This window comes from Triticum aestivum, chromosome 3A (genome assembly GCF_018294505.1).
Source record: "Triticum aestivum cultivar Chinese Spring chromosome 3A, IWGSC CS RefSeq v2.1, whole genome shotgun sequence".
In the NCBI taxonomy this organism is placed as follows: Eukaryota; Viridiplantae; Streptophyta; class Magnoliopsida; order Poales; family Poaceae; genus Triticum; species Triticum aestivum.
The window spans coordinates 518322024-518343221 of record NC_057800.1 but is presented as its reverse complement, the minus strand read 5'-3'; the positions used below and the strand labels follow the sequence as shown (position 1 = coordinate 518343221).

The window sequence follows — 21198 nt, the reverse complement described above, 5'->3', positions numbered from 1 at the left end:
ATAAGCGGGGTTGACTTCGCGCCACGTCAGCCCTGACGTGTTGGCCCCATATGTCATAAACGTGTTTAAATCATCTAAACTAGTTATTTTCTGAAATTGGTACTTTTTAGTCACAAAATTAGAAAAATTGTTAGTTATCAGTCATTTTTTTGAATGTGGTAGTTCAGTGGGACGGCAACCCCTAATGTGATAGTTTTTTTGTCAAATACTCTTATAGCTCCACTTATTGCATTGGTATAAGACCTAGCAACTATGCGCACTATAAAATGAAACAAAAGAAGTATAAAGTTTCATCAACTAATTCGATTTTTTTATGCACATAAAAAAGACATATATCTGGCTCAAATACAACAAAGAAAAAAGCCTATTGGTAGTTTTTGTGTGTGTCAGGAAAGCCTGTTTGCAGTGGGGCATTACAAACTTCGATTTAGCACTTGGATTTTTGTGGATTTGTGGACCAAATAGTGTCACTTCCCTCCCTATCCTAGAACTCTCTGAAAATTGAAAAACTCAACCCCTACAAAGCAGAGGATTTGTAGCACGCATGTGCGGGGCCACGCAACCCTTTTTTCTTTTGGCTTTCGATTTTCATTCTTTCATATCTTTTGGAACAAAAGTCCAAATTAAGTTTTGCTTTCAGGTTCATGTTTCTGACGACGGGGGCTTGCAAATGAGATCCATTTAGAATACGTTTTGACAAGTTTTTAATTTTCTATTAAGTTTCAACTTCTGAAACTTCATACAAGAGACGGGTAAAATTGTCAGTTTCAGAACCTGCGACCGACAAAATAGTAATCTTTAAGTTTCAACTCTGAAACTTTGTACGAGAAACCGACAAAATCGTAAGTTTCGTAAGCTACAACCAACAAAATCGTAAGTTTCAGAAACTAAAGCTTAAAACTTGCCATGCCCTCATGCGGGATCTGACGACTTTGCGGATCGTGAGACAATTGGGCGGCTGACACAGCTAGACAAGTGCCTGCCCTAGACAAGTGCCTGCCCTTGGAGATTTCCGCCCCTTGACTATTCTCGAGTTTGGGAAAAGCCTAAAGAAAGAACTTTGCTCAAAGCACTCCCCCCTTCCTGCTAACTATCGCAAACAACCCATATTTCAACATACAACATGCATACACAATGTTTTGCATGATAGATTGGTCAAAATTGCTTTCAAATGATGAAATAAGAGTTACACGTTATCACACAAGCCCTACACAACTCTTGTAGTCGTAGTCATGTATCATTTGTGGATGACGAGTTGCTATCTTTCATATTATAGCAACGTCATGCATAGTTAGAGAACATGGTGTTGCAAAGCAAGGATGACCCTATGGATAGGGCACATGCATGTTCAAACTTGGAAGAGTGTTTGTTGATGAACATGCATCATAATCTTGATACCGACGGCTTAGTGCGATTTACTCATAGAATTAAAAGAGCAAATTATATGGACTCGTGGATTTTGAAAGAACAAAGGTAGAATTAGGAAACTATGTTATGTGGAAGTTTTTTTCTTTCAGAGAACATGTGGAAGTTAATCCGAACTACGTTTACAGTTATGGAGATTGAAACGAGATCGACACACAACGTGATATTTGATGGTACGTAGTTTTTTTGGACCAGCTTCCAGCGAACGCTGCGAGGCATGGCATATGCGAATGTTTTTTATGGCACAATTTTCAAAGCACACTTCAAAACATACATGGCATATTTTGGCAAAACAAAAGATTTGCTGTGAAATTTACCCTGTTCACTTGAAGGAATTGTCATGCTTCCGACAGCACAAATTGCCGTAAACGACTTTCGTTTTACTATGGTTCCCCAGTGAATGTTCGCTGAATAACAAATTTTCTTTTTCCAAACGTTGCTCGTTAGATGCTTTTCTAGTTGTGCAGCACTGGGCGCCGATGCGCTGGCCAAAAGTTTCGACCGGTCTGCTCAGAGCCGCCCGATCTGGTTGCACGGGACCGTCAGATCCTAACCCCTTATTCTATTTTTTTTCTTACCTTATCCACTCCAGCACACACAGAGAGGAGCGAGCCAGTCAAGGCCGCCATGGATGCGTGACAACGAAGCCCGCGCTTGCCGCGTTGGCACCGCTCGTCCTCGTCGTCCTCGCCGCCTGTGGCGCTCGTCGCCCCGGCCATGGCGCCGCCCGCGCTTGTCGCCCCAGCCGCCCGCCGCATCGCTCATCGCCCCGGCAAGGGCGCCGCCCGTGCTTCGTCGCCTCGGCAATGGCCCCGCTTCGCGCTCGTCGCCCCGTCCATCCATGCTCGTCGTTCTGGCTGCCCGCACTCGCCGGAGATCCCCGAGCTGACCCGTGGTAGGAAATCTACCAGTGTTTTCGCTGACCCGACACTGACGCTGGTTCCAGCCATTGTAGCTTTTTTTGTCATGGATGCAGCTCCGCCTCACCAATGATTGACTGGTTCCAGCAAAAAACAGAGATGCTCGTTGTAGCATTTTTTTCATGTCGGTCGTAGCAAATGAAGACAACGGTTGCAGAAAAAAAATCCTCGTTGCCGCCGTCGAGCTTGCAACTCCACAAGAAAAAAAGCGGATGTAGCAAAATTCCTCGACTGGTGTAGCAAAAACTACAACGGTTGCAACAAGAAAAGTCGTTCTCGTCCCGGGACTCAGCTCGGCCAGGGCCGGTCCTGAGATTATGGGGCCCGGGGCGAAACTAAGGCAGTGGGCCCTTTTTATAAACATCATAGTAATAATATTTTTTTGTGGAGGGTCACAGCAATATTATTCAATATACGTTTAGATGAAATGTTATGAACAAACCCTTAAATGTATTCAAAATCAATGTATCAAATAATTTGTAAGTATTTTCCTTTAAAAATTCTTCTAACATTCATCCATGCAAAGTTATTTATGATGGGGTCATTGTCAATCCTGTCTAGCAATTTCTTCTAAATGATCTCCGTCCACGGCAACTATCTCGACTCACCATGTAGTATTAATCTCAACAAGAATTCAACTACTCCTCTCATTGATTTTATCAAGTCAACCTCACGTTTCCCTTTTCTTTTCTCGCTACCACATGCATAATTTCTAGACAAAATAAAATCATCAAAAATTAAATAGTTCAAGCTGTGCATCATTTATGTGAAAGTAATTATTCGATTAGTAACAATTTTCCTTGTTGCTTGTTGCTAATTATTCGAGGTAAATTAGATATATGATAGGGAGTAGTAATATATGATTGTTAAGCACCCAATTTCTCACACATATCACATCTTTTTACTCATCCAGAGGCGTAATAGTGGTATACCTGGGATTGATCGGATCGCCATTGATGATCGGACACTAGACGATGATACGATGCAGACTTCCCGCGGGATCTGTGAGTCGATGTAGGTGTGCGCCGCGCCCAGCCTCTGGAGAGTGGAGACCGGAGGCGCTGGGCGATGTCAATTGCCAGGGCCTGACTGGTTGCATCCATCGCCTGGAGAACTGTCTACTGTCTGCGGCGACTTGAGGCAGGGAGTTCAAAAACGACGGGACAAGAGAATAGGAAATTAGGGATTGTCACGAATGGGACGAGATGATTACGTCAAATTACTTGCCTTATTACAGGACTAAAATTACGCTGCTAACTATACGTCCCTTCCTCTCTCTGTGCCTTCAGTTGGGCTGCTTTTATTTTCTAAAGAGAAGCTAATAAGGGCCTATGGGCTACGTGCATACAGAAAACCCTGGGAGGGGGCCCCTGGATTTTGGGGGCCCGGGGCGGCCGCCCCCCTGCCCCCCCCCCCCCCCCTCAGGGGCGGCCCTGAGCTCGGCCATGAATGAATGTAGAAAAAAAATGAAACGGGTGTAGCAAAACAAATCACCGGTTGCAGCAAAAACATATACCGGTTGCAACAAAAAGGAAGAAGAAGAAAAAGCATCATGGTCACCCTGGTCACCATGGTCGCCGTCGAAGAAGAAGCCACTTCTGGCAATTCTGGACGCCGGTTCCAACAATCTCTACCGTTGAAGCTTTTTTAGTCAATGGTTGTAGCTTTTTCCTTTTCACATTGTCTGGTCGGTGTTGTTTTCATCTACTGTTGAAACTTTTCTACATGGATGTAGCAAAAATCTTCAGCGGTAGTAGCAAAATTCTACTATGGTTGCAGCAAAATCGTCGTTGTCATCGTCGCGAGGTCGCAGCTCCGCCTGATGGATGTAGCAAAAAACTTCGCCAGTAGTAACAAAATCCAACTGCGGTTGCAGCTTCCCCTTGCTGTGCAGTTCCATTGAAGCTTTTCCGTCTATGGTTGAAGCTTTTTTCAACAGCTGTTAAAGCTGTTCTAGGTGACGGTTGCAACACTAGTATACGCGGGTGCATCCAGCCATGGCGGCTGACGAGGGAGCGCCTGGCCGCCGGCGATGGAGATTGTGGTCGCCCAGTCGCAGCCGGGGAGGGGGGAGGGGGAGGGAGGAAGGGGATGCGCCCGCGTGAAGGCTGGAGGTAGGGGATGGATCTGACCATGGCGGCCGGCGAGGGGATCCTGGCGGCCGGCGATGGAGGTCGTGGTGGCCCAGTCGCACCCCGGGAGGAGAGAAGGGGGGGAGGGGATCCACGTTCGTAAAGGCTGAAGGTAGGGGATGAAACGCATAGAGAAGGAGGCGGATCGCGCGGGGCCACTGTGTACTGCGCGCAGGCCAGCGTGGCGTGGGAGCCTGCCGAAAATTCGGCCGGCGCACCGCACCCAAATGTTTTCCTTTCTAGTTCTGGAGAATTCATAGCTAGATTTTCACCATTTCCTTTTTCCAAACAGAGCATTAGATTATACAAGTGCGCGGCGGTCCGTAGCGTATTAGTTTAGGGTTTAGGCACGAGGCAACGACATCCCACGAGCCACATGCAGATCCTACTAGCGTCCAATTCCGTGCACCAAATCAAATCAGCTCCCTGACCAGCCCTTCCGACGGTTCGCTCCTCTGCCGCAACGCAAAACCTCCATGTAATCGATCGAGCTACATCCACATCCACAGGCCACGCAGACGCAGACGGACCCAAACCCCCCAGCCAGGATCCCGCCGCACCCGCACCCGCGCCCGGCGTCTACATATAACCCGCCCGCGCAGCGGGTGCAGAGCCAACAGCACTGTAACACTTGTCCGCGCCGATCGACCGAGCCCGAGAGCGCGCCAATGGACCCCTGCGCCTTCGTCCGCCTCACCGTGGACCAGCTCCTCCTCAAGCTCCCCGCCGTGCCGCGCCCCAGCTCCGGCGCCGCCGGCGTGCACCCCTCCACCTCCCCCTGCTTCTGCACGCTCCACCTCCAGGACCACCCTTCCTCCCTCTCCCGCACGGCGCCGCTGCCCCTCGCGTCCGCCTGCCTCCCTGGCGGGGCCTGCGGCGGCGACCCCGTCGTGCTCAGCCTCGACGCCGCCGCCGTGCAGAAGCTCTCGGGCCGCCCCGTCGAGCTCGTCGTCACCGTGCACGCGGGCCAGTCCAAGGGGAGCACGAGCACCGGCTGTGGCGTGGGCGCCAGCCGCGCCCTCGGGAAGGTGCGCGTGGCCGTCGACGTGGCGCGCGCCGCGGCCGGGGAGACCGTCGTGGCGCGCGACGGGTGGGTGGACGTGGGGAAGCCGGCGTCGTCGGCCGCGCGCGCGCAGATCCACATGCTCGTGCGGGCCGAGCCCGACCCGCGCTACGTCTTCCAGTTCGGGGGCGAGCCGGAGTGCGGCCCCGTCGTCTACCAGGTGCCTGGCGGAAGCGCCGGCGGCGGGCAGCGGCAGCCGGTGTTCACCTGCCGGTTCAGTGCTGGCCGGAGGGCAGCTAGGACCAGGTAGGTGCCATGGTTACAGTACACGCTATACACTTGCTGTACGCGTAGATTCTTTCCATTTACTTGCTATAAATAGCGATAGCCTATTTGTAAGTTGCCTTAACAAAATTTAGAGTCGTTCGATCTTTCCAGCTCTTGGATTGAAATGCAACGGCCAAGATGCGTTTTCTTTCTTAGATAACCGTTTTGCCCTAGCTTTCTTCCTCCGCCGGTCGGGCTGCCTGCCACAGCTTGGCGGCGTTGTCGTGCGCGTCTCATAGCCCCACCCTCCTCAAGCTATGGCGTTGGCGTGCACGTGTCATCGGCCCACCCTCCTCAAGCTACCACCTCTCTGCCGGTCTCCTGCCGCCTCCCAGCCCCCTCTAACCCCAATGTTTTCTCCAGCTTCAATGAGCCCCCACCCTTCTCTGCATCGAAACCAATCAACCCCCCTCCGTCGCCATAAGGGACGTCGCCACTGTCGCGTTGTCCCAGGCTACGGGTCTATCCTGACTCGGCCTCCCTGTCATTCACCTCGGCGTCCCTGTCTCCACCTCAAGTCGCATTCTTCGAATATCGGGTAACGCGTGTTGCAATTTTAGGCAACTTGCCAATGACAAAACCCACAAAAATAACCTGCCAATACCAAACGGATGCTAAATAAGTTGTTTTGTCTTTGTGGTTAAAATGTGTCACGTGCAGTCTTTTCTATAAAAACGTGTCTTGTGACGTTTTCAAAAATAGGTTTTCGCCAATGTGAGAACTAAGAACCGGAAAATGATCGGATTCTCCTAGATTTCAAATTGAAGCGAACGGCTCAAGTACACCACCATGTTAATCCTCGGGTTTTGGTGAATTTATAAGGTCATGTGAACAATGCATGTATACTATACAAAGGTGCAACATAAAAGCGCAACGCTTAAACCTTGATACTTGACCATTTGGCCAATACTCTTCTATAGGGGGGAAGCAAGGTAGCACATCTTAGATGCCTTGCAGATAATTCATGCCATACCCCCATCTTAGAACCTCAGGTTGAGTGACCCGAATCTAATTTGTGCACTTCTCGTCGTAGAAAACTCGAAGAGAATTCCCCGTCTATGCACCCTAGGGAACATTTTGCTTTGCTTTGGCCCGTCATTCCTTTCATTATTGGTTGCCAGCTCTTAGATGCCTTGCAGATAATTCATGCCAGACCACGTATCGGTATTGGCATAATCACCTGATAAAAGTATTGCAACAATGCGTTTTGGATTATTTTTGCTAGGGTGCTGCCATGGGAGCCCATGGGTCATTTCTCCTTGGATTGAATCGGGTGCAACAGTGAAAAGTTTAATACTACTACCACCACGTAGCAGGGAGGAGGGTACTGGCTTGTCCCAATCGAAGTCTCTGTTCACCCATCTTTGGAGAGCAAAACAAGTCCAGAATATGTTATCGTTTTGCTATCCGACCAGCTGTCAAGTTTTGGTTTCATGCGTGAGAACCTTCACTGTCAGTGCAGCGCTCAGATCCATGTCGACTTGCGTGTTTAAGATAGCTTAAAGAGACAGGAATTCACTCGTAGCTAGGTTAGCTTGATTGAAATACTAGGCTGTAGGGCTGTGGAACATCCACCATGATCAGATTATTCAGATAGACAGACAAAGACACCAACCGGGCATGTGACGGACTTACCAACCTGCTGCTGCTGCTAGCTACCTCATTAATTTGCTGCTGCTGCGTATTTCTGATCTGTAGGCTCATTAGCTGGTCCAGAATCTTGCATACATTATCATGTCGACGGCTCCATGATCGCCATTACCTATTGTTTCTTTGTTTGTACTACTGCCCACACTTGGCGCCACGGCATTAACTGCTGTCAGCTACTACTACGTAGTGTACTGCTCTAAATTATTGTTACCGCTTAATAAGTAAATACTGTGCTGGCCGTGCATGCACTTGTGCGTTTCAACTGAGCTAACCACGTGCATGTGCATCTTGACCAGATCTCTGACGTCGGAATCGTCCATGACCCGGAGCCCCAGCCGGAGGCTGCGATCGTGGCTGAGCACGCTGCACGGCGACGGGGACAAGCGTGCGCAGCGCGACCAGCGCAAGGGGTGGATGGTGACCATCCACGACCTCTCCGGCTCCCCGGTGGCGGCGGCGTCCATGGTCACCCCGTTCGTGCCGTCCCCGGGCTCCGGCCGCGTCTCCCGCGCCAACCCGGGCGCCTGGCTCATCCTCCAGCCCACCGGCGCCGGTGCGTCCAGCTGGAAGCCGTGGGCGCGGCTGGAGGCGTGGCGGGAGCGCGGCCCCGTCGACGCGCTCGGCTACCGCCTCGAGCTCGTCTTCGACTCGGGCCCCGTCGAGTGCGCCGTCCCCATCGCCCAGTCGTCCATCAGCGCCAAGCGCGGCGGCCAGTTCGTGATCGACCCGGCCACGTTCCCCGAGGGCTCCACCGGCGGTGCGTGGCCGTTCGCCGGCGGGTTCGTGATGGGCTCGACGGTGGAGGGCGAGGGGAAGGCCAGCCGGCCCACCGTGCAGGTCGGCGTGCAGCACGTGGCGTGCATGGGCGACGTGGCCGTGTTCATCGCGCTGTCGGCTGCCGTCGATCTCTGCATGGACGCATGCAAGCTCTTCTCGCACAGGCTCAGGAAGGAGCTGTGCCAGGACCAAGACGACTAGTCTTGGTCGTCTCTCGTCTTGGTCGTCTTGGGCTTGACTCTTGTGAAGGTGATGGCCTGTGGCTGTTTTTTTAGTTTAGGCTGGGTCGGATCACAAGAACAGATCGAACGAGTGTGTGCTTATTCTTTCGTTGAGATATTCCTTCGATTCTTTGTAGTATAATAAGTAAGTCTATGCAGCTGTAGTATTCAGTGTCGTGCCTGATCGATTCATTTGGAATGTTCAATCATGTTGAGATGAGCATTCATAAACGGAAATGCGCAGGGGCACTTAAGTGTGGGGCATTCATCTGCCAAGTACTGCCGTCCGCTTGTTTTGCCTCCCGATTCTCGCAGTAGTTCATTCCCGCACGAGGGTACAGTAAAAGAAATCCCACAAAAAGTCTCAAGCTTCAATGATGAAACTTACGTTTTTTGCAACTAAAACTGTCAAGTTTCAATCGAGTTTCAAATAAGATCTAAAACTGCCAAGTTCCAGAGATGTAAATTCCATCAATTTTTTCTGTCGGTCGTAGCCACAAAATAATTCATTTTTATCGGTCGTTCGTACCAAGTTTTAGTATTTTTAAAGTCATCATAGTATATACAAAATGGATCTTATTTAAAGCACTGGCCAAGAGAAACACGAATATGAAACATAACTTATTTTGGAATTTTCATTTAAAAAATATAAACTTTAAAAATCGGAAGCCAAAATAAAAACAGGCACGGGGTACATGCATGCCTTTGCACTTGTGTGCCACAAATCTTCTCCCTATTCATAAACAGTTTATAAAACCTTTCTTCTTTAATATATAATATGCACACTCGTGTATATTCAAGAAAAAAAAACCTTTCAAACCAAGTCGCCACTTTAACTTGTGTGAGTCGCCGGGGATGGGAGAAAACCTACTTGCCCAGCTAGTGGAAGCTATGTACAGGAAATTTTGCCATGCATTTTTTGCCCTTCACGTCTCCCCCTCCCCCAGGTTCCCATGATAAAGTTATTATACTTGGATATATTGGGCTTTGTGATAGCTTACCACATAAGCCATGGGGTAGGTCCCATGATAAAATTTGAAAATTATTTGTCATGGTATAAGTAATATATTTTTCATTGTCTAATTAAATAAACTGCCATGGTCATAAACAATAAAAATGCCATGGTAGCTACAAATAAAACTACCTTGATTTAATTTAAAAAAAGCCATGGTCTAACTAGTGAAATTGCCATGGAACACACACACACACACACACACACACACACACATAAAATAAAATTGCACATGCAAAATTTAGAAAAATTGTTCTCTAAAAACATTTCAACTTTTGAAAAAATTGTAATAGGGACAAGGCAAATGTACAAGTTTGATTCGTTTTGAAAAAAGATGGAAACGTTAGGAGATTTAACCTTTGAAAGGATGACAAAATTTAGGAATTCGCCATGGTCTAAAGAATAAAAATTGCCATGTGTTTGGGCCACATAATTATTAAATTTTCCATGATCTAATTAATAAAATTGTCATGGTCTAAAGAATAAAAACTTGCCATGGTACCAAAAAATAAAACTAACATGGTCTGATTAATAACTTTTCCATGGTCTAATTAATAAAATTGCCATGGTCTAATTAATAAAATTGCCATGGTCTAAAATGGTTATAGAATGTAAAAAAATGTTTGTGTAATTTACAAAAAAATATATTACCATTTAAAAAAGGTTCACATATTTAAAACATATTCGTGACATTTTCAGAAAAATGTTTATACAATTAAATGATCACATAGTTTAGAAAAAGTTTGTATCATTCAAAAAATTATTTAACGTGTATTTGAAAAACATTTAACACGTATTTTAATAAATGTTTCAATAAATTTCTTACAAAAATGTTAATCGTGTATGTAAAAAATGTTCAACGTGTATCAAAAAACTGTTGCATGTGTATACAGAAAATGTACAATGAACAAAGTTGACATGTATTTGAAAATAAAAACCAAACAAAACTGGTACAGAAAAAAAGAAAAAAAGAGAAAGATAAAACATTAAACCAACTAAATAAAATGAGAAAAAACCCACAAAAAGACGAACAGAAAAAGAAAATCCGAAGCGAAAGCACGACGCTACCTGCACATGCATGTAAACCGCCTGCTTGGCCAGTCTGTTTCACGGGATTGCTGATAGCGAGACAAACAAAGTTTTGTCTCGCAGTAAATGGTAAATAGCCCTGGTGGGTGAATAATCGCTCGTTAACATACAAGCGTGCTTTTTTAAGAAGATGATGACTGCCGAAGAAAATGCACAAGTTTGCTGCCTCTTATGGGCTGGATTGGGTCAAATAGATTGAATAGATGGTTCGAGATGCCACAAAATGTTGTGACGTAACGTAAACACGTGTGTTGTATAGTACTAACGAGTTTAATGAGGTGCTCGTGAAACTTAGTAGCTTGTTCATTAAGCTGAACGAGCTAAATCAATGATTGGTACTGTTCAATAAGAATCGAACTACGAGCTTAACGGGCCAACCTATCGAGCACTCATTAAGCTCGCGAGCTATGAGGTTTTGGTCCAACCTTATGTGACGCTTGTCACAACCCAGGAGTTTTCTGCATTTTTAGTTCATTCATTTTTTCTTTAAAATGTTTTATCTCTTGAACCGCGTGTTCACATTACGAACCGTTTTCACCGTTGTGTTTCTTGCGTCGAGATCATAGATAGATTTTCTGTTAATAGGTTTGGCCGATTTTTTCTGAAAAAAAATCACAAATAAAAAACTATAAAGAAAAGGAAAACTAAAAAAATGAAAACCAAAAATACATAGGTGCCTTTCACCACTTTTTGGGAAGCATCCCGGTGCGCTTTTTCAATTTTCAAGAAGCACAACTGTGCTTCACGGCTGCTTTTCACTTTCCAAAAAGCACTTGTGCTTCATGTAGAAGTGCAATTATACTTTTCACTTTTCAAGAAGCACATATGTGCTTCACGTCAAAGCATAGCCGTGCTTTTCTGTAAAACACAACAGCGCTTTTCACTTTGGGTTAGCACAACTCTGCTCCAGGGAAAAGCACAACTTTGCTTCATAGTGAAATATACCGTGTTTTTCCACATAGTGTGTTTCAGGCAACGAAAAAATTAGCACGCTACAAGATATAGCGCGGCCCTTCTCAAGATGCTACACAAGTTATAATGTGCTAATAGCGTGCTATATTTCAAAATAGTGTCTTCAAGTTTTTCAAATATATCACACAATTCAAGGATTTCATCGGCTAAATAATTGTCCAGGAGTAATACATGCACAACCAACTAACCAAATACAAGAAGCAGCATCGCGCACTCCCCATTTCCTCCGAACGCGGCTCGTCTGACGTACGGTCCACATACTGACGTGTGGGCCCAGACCCACCCATCAGTGGTCCAACGGCAGGGGGTCGTACGTTAGGGGATCCAGCTCCATTTCCTCCATGGCTGCACCCTCTCGTCTCCTTCCCATGGTAGATGCAAGAAGTAGGCGTTGCCTGCTGTCGGCGTTATGGGAACGGGGTCCCCAGACTTGCCTTTCTGCTGCCCGTGGCGTGGCTACACCAACGGCCCTGTACGGCCCATCTTCACTAGCAAACACTCAAGACCCTCGCAAGGGGTCAAGCCTCGCGAGGCGGACGACGCAAGACCTCCTCAGGGGCGGCCTCACCAGGCTGGCTCGTGAGGGGCGGAGAGATCAAGGCAAGGGACACCTCGCGAGGTTTGCGTGACGCAAGCCATAACGACTGGAGCCAGGCGGGCGCCAGGGCGCGCAATGTCCTCGTTTCCTCTTTGGTGCTAAAGGGCAAGCGTAGGCGAGGAGTCCCGAGGCATCAGGCAAATGTTTTCATATCGGTGCAACAAGACCGAGACCAGCAGGACGGAGGTCACCGTGGAGCTCAAGACGGCGTCACCACCAGAGCCTTTGGCAGGCGAAGACTACTTTTGTCAGGATAGCTTGTACTAGTTGTCTCCCTTCAAATTGGCCATTGTGGGATCCCTTCCCGCTCAATATTTGGAAAAGGACCCGGGCCTATATATATAGGGCTAGCCACCACCGTAGGGGGCATCGAATTCTGATCTAGAGGCTCATCTAGAAGGAGAGAATCCCCAACCACACAAGCTCACCAAACACAAGAACACCTCTCCTCAGGAGGTTGTTCTTCCCTTGTAACTGTTCATTCTCAGCCCAAGAGGCAATCCACCACACCAAATTGGAGTGGAGTATTACACCACAATGGTGGCCCGAACCAGTATAAATCTTGTGTTTCTCGTTCTTTGGGTTCATCGAGCTAGACCGCGAGATCATAGGAGTGTGCGAGCTAGAGAGGGGGAGTGATGTTTGTGCGCACCCCAGTGTTCGAACCTCAAGGGTTTTGCCGAAACCTGAAATCTGACATTTGGCGCGCCAGGTAGGGATGCGCTTAAGCTTTCCTATTCGTCAATCCGCGCTTCAGCACTCCACCAAGTTCATGGCCGGCGCTCGCCGGGCCGGCGCTAAGCGCCAGGCCGCCCTCGCCGCCCGCGTCGCTCAGACAGCCCCCATTGGCGGGTCTTCCTGTCGTTCTCCGTCACTCGCCGCCAACGCCGCCACCGACCCGGCGGCAAACGAGCAACAAGCCTCTTCACCGCCCCCTCCATGCGCTGTCACAGCCGCACCACCACCCCGTCGCTGACTCCGGCCGGCTCATCGTCCGACGCTTGCCGTGCCCCCACGGCCGCGCAGGTCGCGCTGCTCATGGCACGCGAGCTCCCGCGCTACCGCTCGGTCGACAACTGATACGTCCATTTTGTATCATGCTTTTATATCGATATTTATTGCATTATGGGCTGTTATTACACATTATGTCACAATACTTATGCCTATTCTCTCTCATTTTACAAGGTTTACATAAAGAGGGAGAATGCCGGCAGCTGGGATTCTGGGCTGGAAAAGGAGCAAATATTAGAGACATATTCTGCACAGCTCCAAAAGTCCTGAAACTTCACGGAAGACGTTTTTAGAATATATAAAAAATACTAAGTGCAAGAAGTTCACTAGGGGGCCACACCCTTCCCACGAGGGTGGGGGCGCGCCCCCTACCTCGTGGCCCCCCTGGCGGCCCTCCGATGGCCATCTTCTATTATATGGAGTCTTTCGATGAGGAAAAAAAATCATAAACCATCTCCTCGGACGAAACTCCGCCGGCACGAGGCGGAACCTTGGCGGATCCAATCTAGGGCTCCGGCAGAGCTGTTCTGCCGGGGAAACTTCCCTCCGGGAGGGGGAAATGATCGCCATCGTCATCACCAACGCGCCTATCATCAGGAGAGGGCAATCTCCATCAACATCTTCATCAGCACCATCTCTTCTCAAAACCCTAGTTCATCTCTTGTATCCAATTCTTGTCTCCAAGTCCGGGATTGGTACTAGTAGGTTGCCAGTAGTGTTAATTACTCCTTGTAGTTGATGCTAGTTGGTTTATTTGGTGGAAGATCATATGTTCAGATCCTATATGCATATTAATACCCCTCTAATTATGAACATGAATATGCTTTGTGAGTAGTTACGTTTGTTCCTGAGGACATGGGAGAAGTCTTGCTATTAGTAGTCATGTGAATTTGGTATTCGTTCGATATTTTGATGAGATGTATGTTGTCTCTCCTCCAGTGGTGTTATGTGAACGTCGATTACATGACACTTCACCATTATTTCGGCCTAGAGAAAGGCATTGGGAAGTAATAAGTAGATGATGGGTTGCTAGAGTGACAGAAGCTTAAACCCTAGTTTATGCGTTGCTCCGTAAGGGGCTGATTTGGATCCCATATGTTTCATGCTATGGTTAGGTTTACCTTAATACTTTTGTTGTACTTGCGGATGCTTGCAATAGAGGTTAATCATAAGTGGGATGCTTGTCCAAGTAAGGTCAGTACCCAAGCACCGCTCCACCCACATTCCAAATTATCAAAGTACCGAACGCGAGTCATATGAACGTGATGAAAACTAGCTTGACGATATTCCCATGTGTCCACGGGAGCGCTTTTTTCTATATAAGAGTTTGTCCAGGCTTGTCCTTTGCTACAAAAAGGATTGGGCCACCTTGCTGCACTTTATTTACTTTTGTTACTTGTTGCTCGTTACAAATTATCCTATCACAAAACTATCTGTTACCACTTATTTCAGTACTTGCAGAGAATACCTTGTTGGAAATTGCTTATCATTTCCTTCTGCTCCTCGTTGGGTTCGACACTCTTACTTATTAAAAGGACTACGATAGATCCCCTATACTTGTGGGTCATCAAGACTCTTTTCTGGCGCCGTTGCCGGGGAGTGAAGCGCCTTTGGTAGGTGCAATTTGGTAAGGAAAAATTTATATAGTGTGCTGAAATCTACTGTCACTTGTTACTATGGAAAGTAATCCTCTGAGGGGCTTGTTCGGGGTATCTTCACCCCGAACAGTAGAGCAAAGAGTTGCTCCTCAACCTACTCAACCTACTGAAAATGAAAATGTCTGCTTTGAAATTCCTTCGGGTATGATAGAAAAACTGCTAGCTAATCCTTTTGCAGGAGATGGAACAGACAATCCTGATGAGCACCTAATATATGTGGATGAAGTTTGTGGATTATTTAAGCTTGCAGGTGTACCCGGAGATGTTATTAAGAAGAAGGTCTTCCCTTTATCTTTGAAGGAAGATGCATTGACATGGTATAGGCTATGTGATGATACGGGGTCATGGAACTACAAACGATTGAAATTGGAATTTCATCAGAAGTTTTATCCTATGCATCTTGTTCATCATGATCGCAATTATATACATAATTTTTGGCCTCGCGAAGGAGAAAGCATCGCTCAAGCTTGGGGGAGGCTTAAATCAATGTTATATTTATGCCCCAATCATGAGCTCTCAAGAGAAATGATTATTCAAAAAATTTATGCTCGGCTTTCTGATTGCAATCGCACCATGCTCGATACTTCTTGCGCTAGCTCTTTTATGATGAAGACTATTGAATTCAAATGGGATTTATTGGAAAGAATTAAATGCAACTCTGAAGATTGGGATCTCGACGAAGGTAAGGAGTCAGGTATGACACCTAAGTTTGATTGTGTTAAATCTTTTATGGATACCGACGTTTTCCGTAAATTTAGCACTAAATATGGACTTGACTCTGAAATAGTAGCTTCTTTCTATGAATCTTTTGCTACTCATGTTGATCTCCCTAGGGAGAAGTGGTTTAAATATCATCCTCCCATAGAAGTAAAAGTAGCTGCACCAATTAAAGTTGAAGAAAAGACTGTCACTTATAATGATCCTATTGTTCCTACCGCTTATGTTGAGAAACCACCTTTTCCTGTTAGGATAAAGGATCATGCTAAAGCTTCAACTGTGGTTCGTAAAAGCAATATTAAAACTTATACACCTCTTGAGCAAATTAAAGTTGAACCTGATATTGCTATTGTTAAAGATCTCTTGTCTGATAATATTGATGGGCATGTTATTCATTTCCTTGATGAGACTGCTAGAATTGCTAAACCTTGTGCAGAAGATAAAAATAGACATGTGGTAGGCATGCCTATTGTTTCTGTTAAAATAGAAGATCACGATTATCATGGCTTATGCGATATGGGTGCTAGTGCTAGTGCCATACCTTTTGACTTATACAAAGAAATCATGCATGATATTGCACCTGCTGAGATAGAAGATATTGATGTCACAATTAAATTTGCCAATAGAGATACTATTTCACCAATGGGAATTGTTAGAGATGTTGAAGTCTTGTGTGGGAAAACTAAATATCCTGCTGATTTTCTTGTTCTTGGTTCCCCACAAGATAGCTTTTGTCCCATTATATTTGGTAGACCCTTCTTGAACACTGTTAATGCTAAGATAGATTGCAAAAAGGATGTTGTTACTATCGGTTTAGATGATATGTCTCATGAATTTAATTTCTCTAAATTTAGTAGAAAACATCATGAAGAAGAATTACCTAGTAAGAATGAAATTATTGGTCTTGCTTCTATTGCTGTACCTCCTAGTGATCCTTTAGAACAATATTTGCTAGACCATGAAAATGATATGTTTATGAATGAAAGAAGGGAAATAGATGAAGTATTCTTTAAATAGGAACCTATTCTGAAACACAATTTTCCTGTTGAAATCCTAGGGGATCCTCCTCCACCCAAGGGTGATCCCATGTTTGAGCTTAAACCATTGCCTGATACTCTTAAATATGCTTATCTTGATGAGAAAAAGATATATCCTGTTATTATTAGTGCTAACCTTTCAGAGCATGAGGAAGAGAGATTATTGAAAACTCTGAAGAAGCACTGTGCTGCTATTGGATATACTCTTGATGATCTTAAGGGCATTAGTCCCACTCTATGTCAACATAAAATAAATTTGGAAGAAGATGCTAAACTAGTTCGTGACATCAACGACGGCTGAATCCTAAAATGAAAGAAGTGGTAAGAAAGGAAATACTAAACTCCTTGAGGCGGGTATAATCTATCCCGTTGCTGGTAGTCAGTGGGTAAGTCATGTCCATTGTGTCCCTAAGAAGGGAGGTATTACTGTCGTTCCTAATGATAAAGATGAATTGATTCCTCAAAGAATTATTACAGGATGGTAATTGATTTCCGCAAATTAAATAAGGTCACTAAAAAGGATCATTACCCCTTACCTTTTATCGATCAAATGCTAGAAAGATTATCCAAACATACACATTTTTGCTTTCTAGATGGTTATTCTGCTTTCTCTCAAATACCTGTGTCAGCCAAGGATCAATCAAAGACTACTTTTACTTGCCCTTTTGGTACTTTTGCTTATAGACGTATGCCTTTTGGTTTATGTAATGCACCTACTACCTTTCAAAGATGCATGATGGCTATATTCTCTGACTTTTGTGAAAAGATTTGTGAGGTTTTCATGGACGATTTCTCCGTCTATGGATCTTCTTTTGATGATTGCTTGAGCAACCTTGATCGAGTTTTGCAGAGATGTGAAGAAACTAATCTTGTCTTGAATTGGGAAAAGTGCCACTTTATGGTTAATGAAGGTATTGTCTTGGGACATAAAGTTTCTGAAAGAGGTATTGAAGTTGATAAAGCCAAGGTTGATGCTATTGAAAAGATGCCATGCCCCAAGGACATCAAAGGTATAAGAAGTTTCCTTGGTCACGCCAGATTTTATAGGAGGTTCATTAAGGACTTCTCAAAAATTTCTCGGCCTCTGACTAATTTATTACAAAAAGATATACCATTTGTCTTTGATGATAATTGTGTAGAAGCATTTGAAATACTTAAGAAAGCATTGATCTCTACACCTATTGTTCAGCCACCTGATTGGAATTTACCCTTTGAAATTATGTGTGATGCTAGTGATTATGTTGTAGGTGCTGTTCTAGGGCAAAGAGTTGATAAGAAATTAAATGTTATTCAATATGCTAGTAAAACCCTAGACAATGCTCAAAGAAATTATGCTACTACTAAAAAAGAATTCTTAGTAATTGTATTTGCTTGTGATAAGTTCAGACCTTATATTGTTGATTCTAAAGTAACTATTCACACTGATCATGTTGCTATTAAATATCTTATGGAAAAGAAAGATGCTAAACCTAGACTTATTAGATGGGTTCTCTTGCTACAAGAATTTGACTTACATATTGTTGATAGAAAGGGAGCTGAGAACCCCGTTGCAGACAACTTGTCTAGGTTAGAAAGTGTGCTTGATGACCCACTACCTAATGATGATAGCTTTCCTGATGAGCAATCAAATGTCATAAATGCTTCTCATACTACTCCATGGTATGTTGATTATGCTAATTACATTGTTGCCAAATTCATACCACCTAGTCTCACATACCAGCAAAAGAAAAAGTTCTTCTATGATTTGAGGCATTACTTTTGGGATGACCCACATCTTTATAAAGAAGGAGTAGATGGTGTTATTAGACGTTGTGTACCTGAGCATGAACAGGAACAGATCCTACGCAAGTGTCACTCCGAAGCTTATGGAGGACACCATGCTAGAGATAGAACTACACATAAGGTATTGCAATATGGTTTTTATTGGCCTACTCTCTTCAAGGATGCCCGTAAGTTTGTCTTATCTTGTGATGAATGTCAAAGAATTGGTAATATTACTAGATGTCAAGAAATGCCTATGAACTATTCACTCATTATTGAAGCATTTGATGTTTGGGGCTTTGACTATATGGGACCTTTTCCTACCTCTAATGGATATACACATATTTTAGTTGCTGTTGATTACGTTACTAAGTGAGTAGAAGCTATTCCAACTAGTAGTGCTGATCATAACACTTCTATTAAAATGCTTAAAGAAGTTATTTTTCCAAGATTTGGAGTCCCTAGATATTTAATGACTGATGGTGATTCACATTTTATTCATGGTGCTTTCTGTAAAATGCTTGCTAAGTATGATGTTAATCATAGAATTGCATCCCCTTATGTCGGGGGAAACTGATCCACGAACACCTATGGGGCCGGCGGACCGGGCCTCTTTCGGTTGGTGGGGGCGGAGATAGCACGAAGAGCGGATCGAGGCGAAGCACACAAGCAGTTTACCCAGCTTCGGAGCTCTCCGGAGAGATAACACTCCTACTGCTGCTTGTCTGGTTGTATTATCTTGTGTTCTTGCTCTCGAGAGAGAGCGTGGTGTTTTCTGGGCTACGAATGAATCGAAGCGAACTGTCCGAACCCCCTCTACATTGCGCATGGGCCTCCTTTTATACGCTAAAGGGGTCACCGACAGGTGGCAACGCAGAGGAGGGTATAAACGTAAAAAGTGAGGTGGTTGGTACAGTTGCTTGTACAGTGCACCCTACCTAACCCTGACGGCAGGGGACAAGGGCATTAAAGGCCCGTCTGAGTCGCCCAAACAGTGCAGAAAAGGACCGTTAGGGGCGCCACCGTTCGCCACGATGGCGATCTTGTCAGCTTCGCATGCCATTGCGCACCGCTGGCTGCACAGTCTCCCGCCATGCGCGCCTGGAGAGGCCCCCAGAGCGACACATTGGTGGATGCGCTGGAGCACGGGCACAGAGTGGCCGCCTGCCGCGGCAAGCGCCTTGCCGCTGTTGTTATCTTGTCGGGTCCGGAAGCTTGTCGCTCTCCGGGCCTCGAGGTACCTTGGTTGGTCTTCCCGGCAAGCTCCTCTTGCCGGGGCCTTGTTGCCTTGCCGGAGCGCGTGGCGCGTCGCGGCAAGTTCCTTGGAGTGCCTTGGTTGGCCTTCCCGGCAAGCTCCTCTTGCCGGGGCCTTGTCTCCTGAGCTTAAATACTTTGTTCTTGAATGGCTCCAAGGGAACCATGGAGGATCTTGGCGTTCGCCCGGCAAGCCTTGCCGCGGGGTGCTGCAACTGCCCGTGCACAAGTTCGGGGTACTAGGGTACCCCTATTCTAGTACACCGACAGGAGCCCCCGGGCCTGGGCCAGACACGGTGCCGAGCGCTGTTGGGCCAGGCCCAAGACAGGGCACGGGCACACGCGGGCTGGGCCACGCCGAATCTCGCTCCGTATCCACCGCGCTCTCCCATAACGGCACGCGTTGAATGCGGCATCGTGGGAGAGATCGTGGGTGGTTGTTTATTCGGAAGGGCGAAACGTCCGCCCCGTCCCTCTTTATAAGCAGAGGAAACAGGGGCAGTTCGTTCCCCCTCGCTGGTTGCTGCTACTTCATCTTCAAGAAACTCCGCCGCTCCCCCCTTCTTCTCGAAGCCGAGAGAGCAGCGCTCCGCCCCCCATTGCCACCAGCATCACCAACGCCGTCGACCTTCCCCACCACCTCCGCCATGGCTCCGAAAGCCGACAAGGGAAAGGGCGTGAAGTCGGCCGAGGCGCAGCGGCTCGCGGCGCTGCGGAAGGAGCGGGCGATCTTCACCCCCCAGCTCGGCGCGAAGGAGCTGAGGGAGTACTTCTTCCTCTTCTGGGCGACGGAGACGCGGGCGCATCCGCGCACGAGGGTACTCCCGGCCGCTGCTTCGGAGCTGGCTCCAAACGGGTACCCGTTCTTCGCGCTATTCTTCTACTGCGGGCTCTGCCCGCCCTTCTCGGAGTTCTTCTGTGATATTATGAACACATATGGCTTCCGCCTCCTTGACTTCACCCCCAACGCTGTCCTGACCATGGCAGTTTTCGCACATTTGTGCGAAAACTTTGTCGGAGTCCACCCTAGTGTTGCCCTTTTCCGCCACTTCTTCATACCTCGGGTAGAGAGAGGAGAGCCGCTTGCCGGAGGGATTGCCTGGATCTCGAGAGTCGGCAAGAAAGAGGCGTACTTGGAGGGTGAGCTCCGCAGCAAGTGGGAGGAGTGGAGAGCGGAGTGGTGCTGGATCGTTGAGGAGAATCCGCAGCCCTTCACCGCCGTGCGCCAAGCTCCAATAGTGCGCGGCAATGACTGGAGCAACGTGGCCCCGGAAGACGAGAGGCTGAAGATCGCCATCACTAGGATTCTTCGCCTCAGGCTTGCCGGGCTCACTGTAGGTGCTGTCGGGGCAGATTTCCTCCGCCGCCGCATTGCCCCCCTGCAGGAGAGGGGGAGGCCCGCCTGGGAATTCAAGAATTCGGCGGACATCATGAGGCTGCGGCCGGGCCTCAACTACAACTTCACCGTCCTGGAGCTGGATGCGATGCTTCTGGAGTTGTTCAAACGCGACCCCCAGCACCCATTCACACTGCCGAGGGGCGTAGTTCCTTTGTGCAATAACTCTTCGCTTGACCGGATCCGCGCCATGATGCCGTTGTGCGATTCACACGGAATCGTCCCAACTTGGCAAGAG

At 46.9% G+C, this 21198-nt stretch overlaps 1 protein-coding gene across 1 annotated transcript; it reads left to right on the top strand.

Annotated features, from left to right (window-relative positions):
* Positions 1 to 4984: 4984 nt before the first annotated feature.
* LOC123061962 (uncharacterized) lies at positions 4985 to 8647 on the top strand. The gene is made up of 2 exons (XM_044485254.1): positions 4985 to 5786; positions 7754 to 8647. Exons 1-2 carry the CDS (start codon positions 5146 to 5148, stop codon positions 8433 to 8435), a joined length of 1323 nt encoding a protein of 440 aa, XP_044341189.1. The 5' UTR covers positions 4985 to 5145; the 3' UTR covers positions 8436 to 8647.
* Positions 8648 to 21198: the final 12551 nt, after the last annotated feature.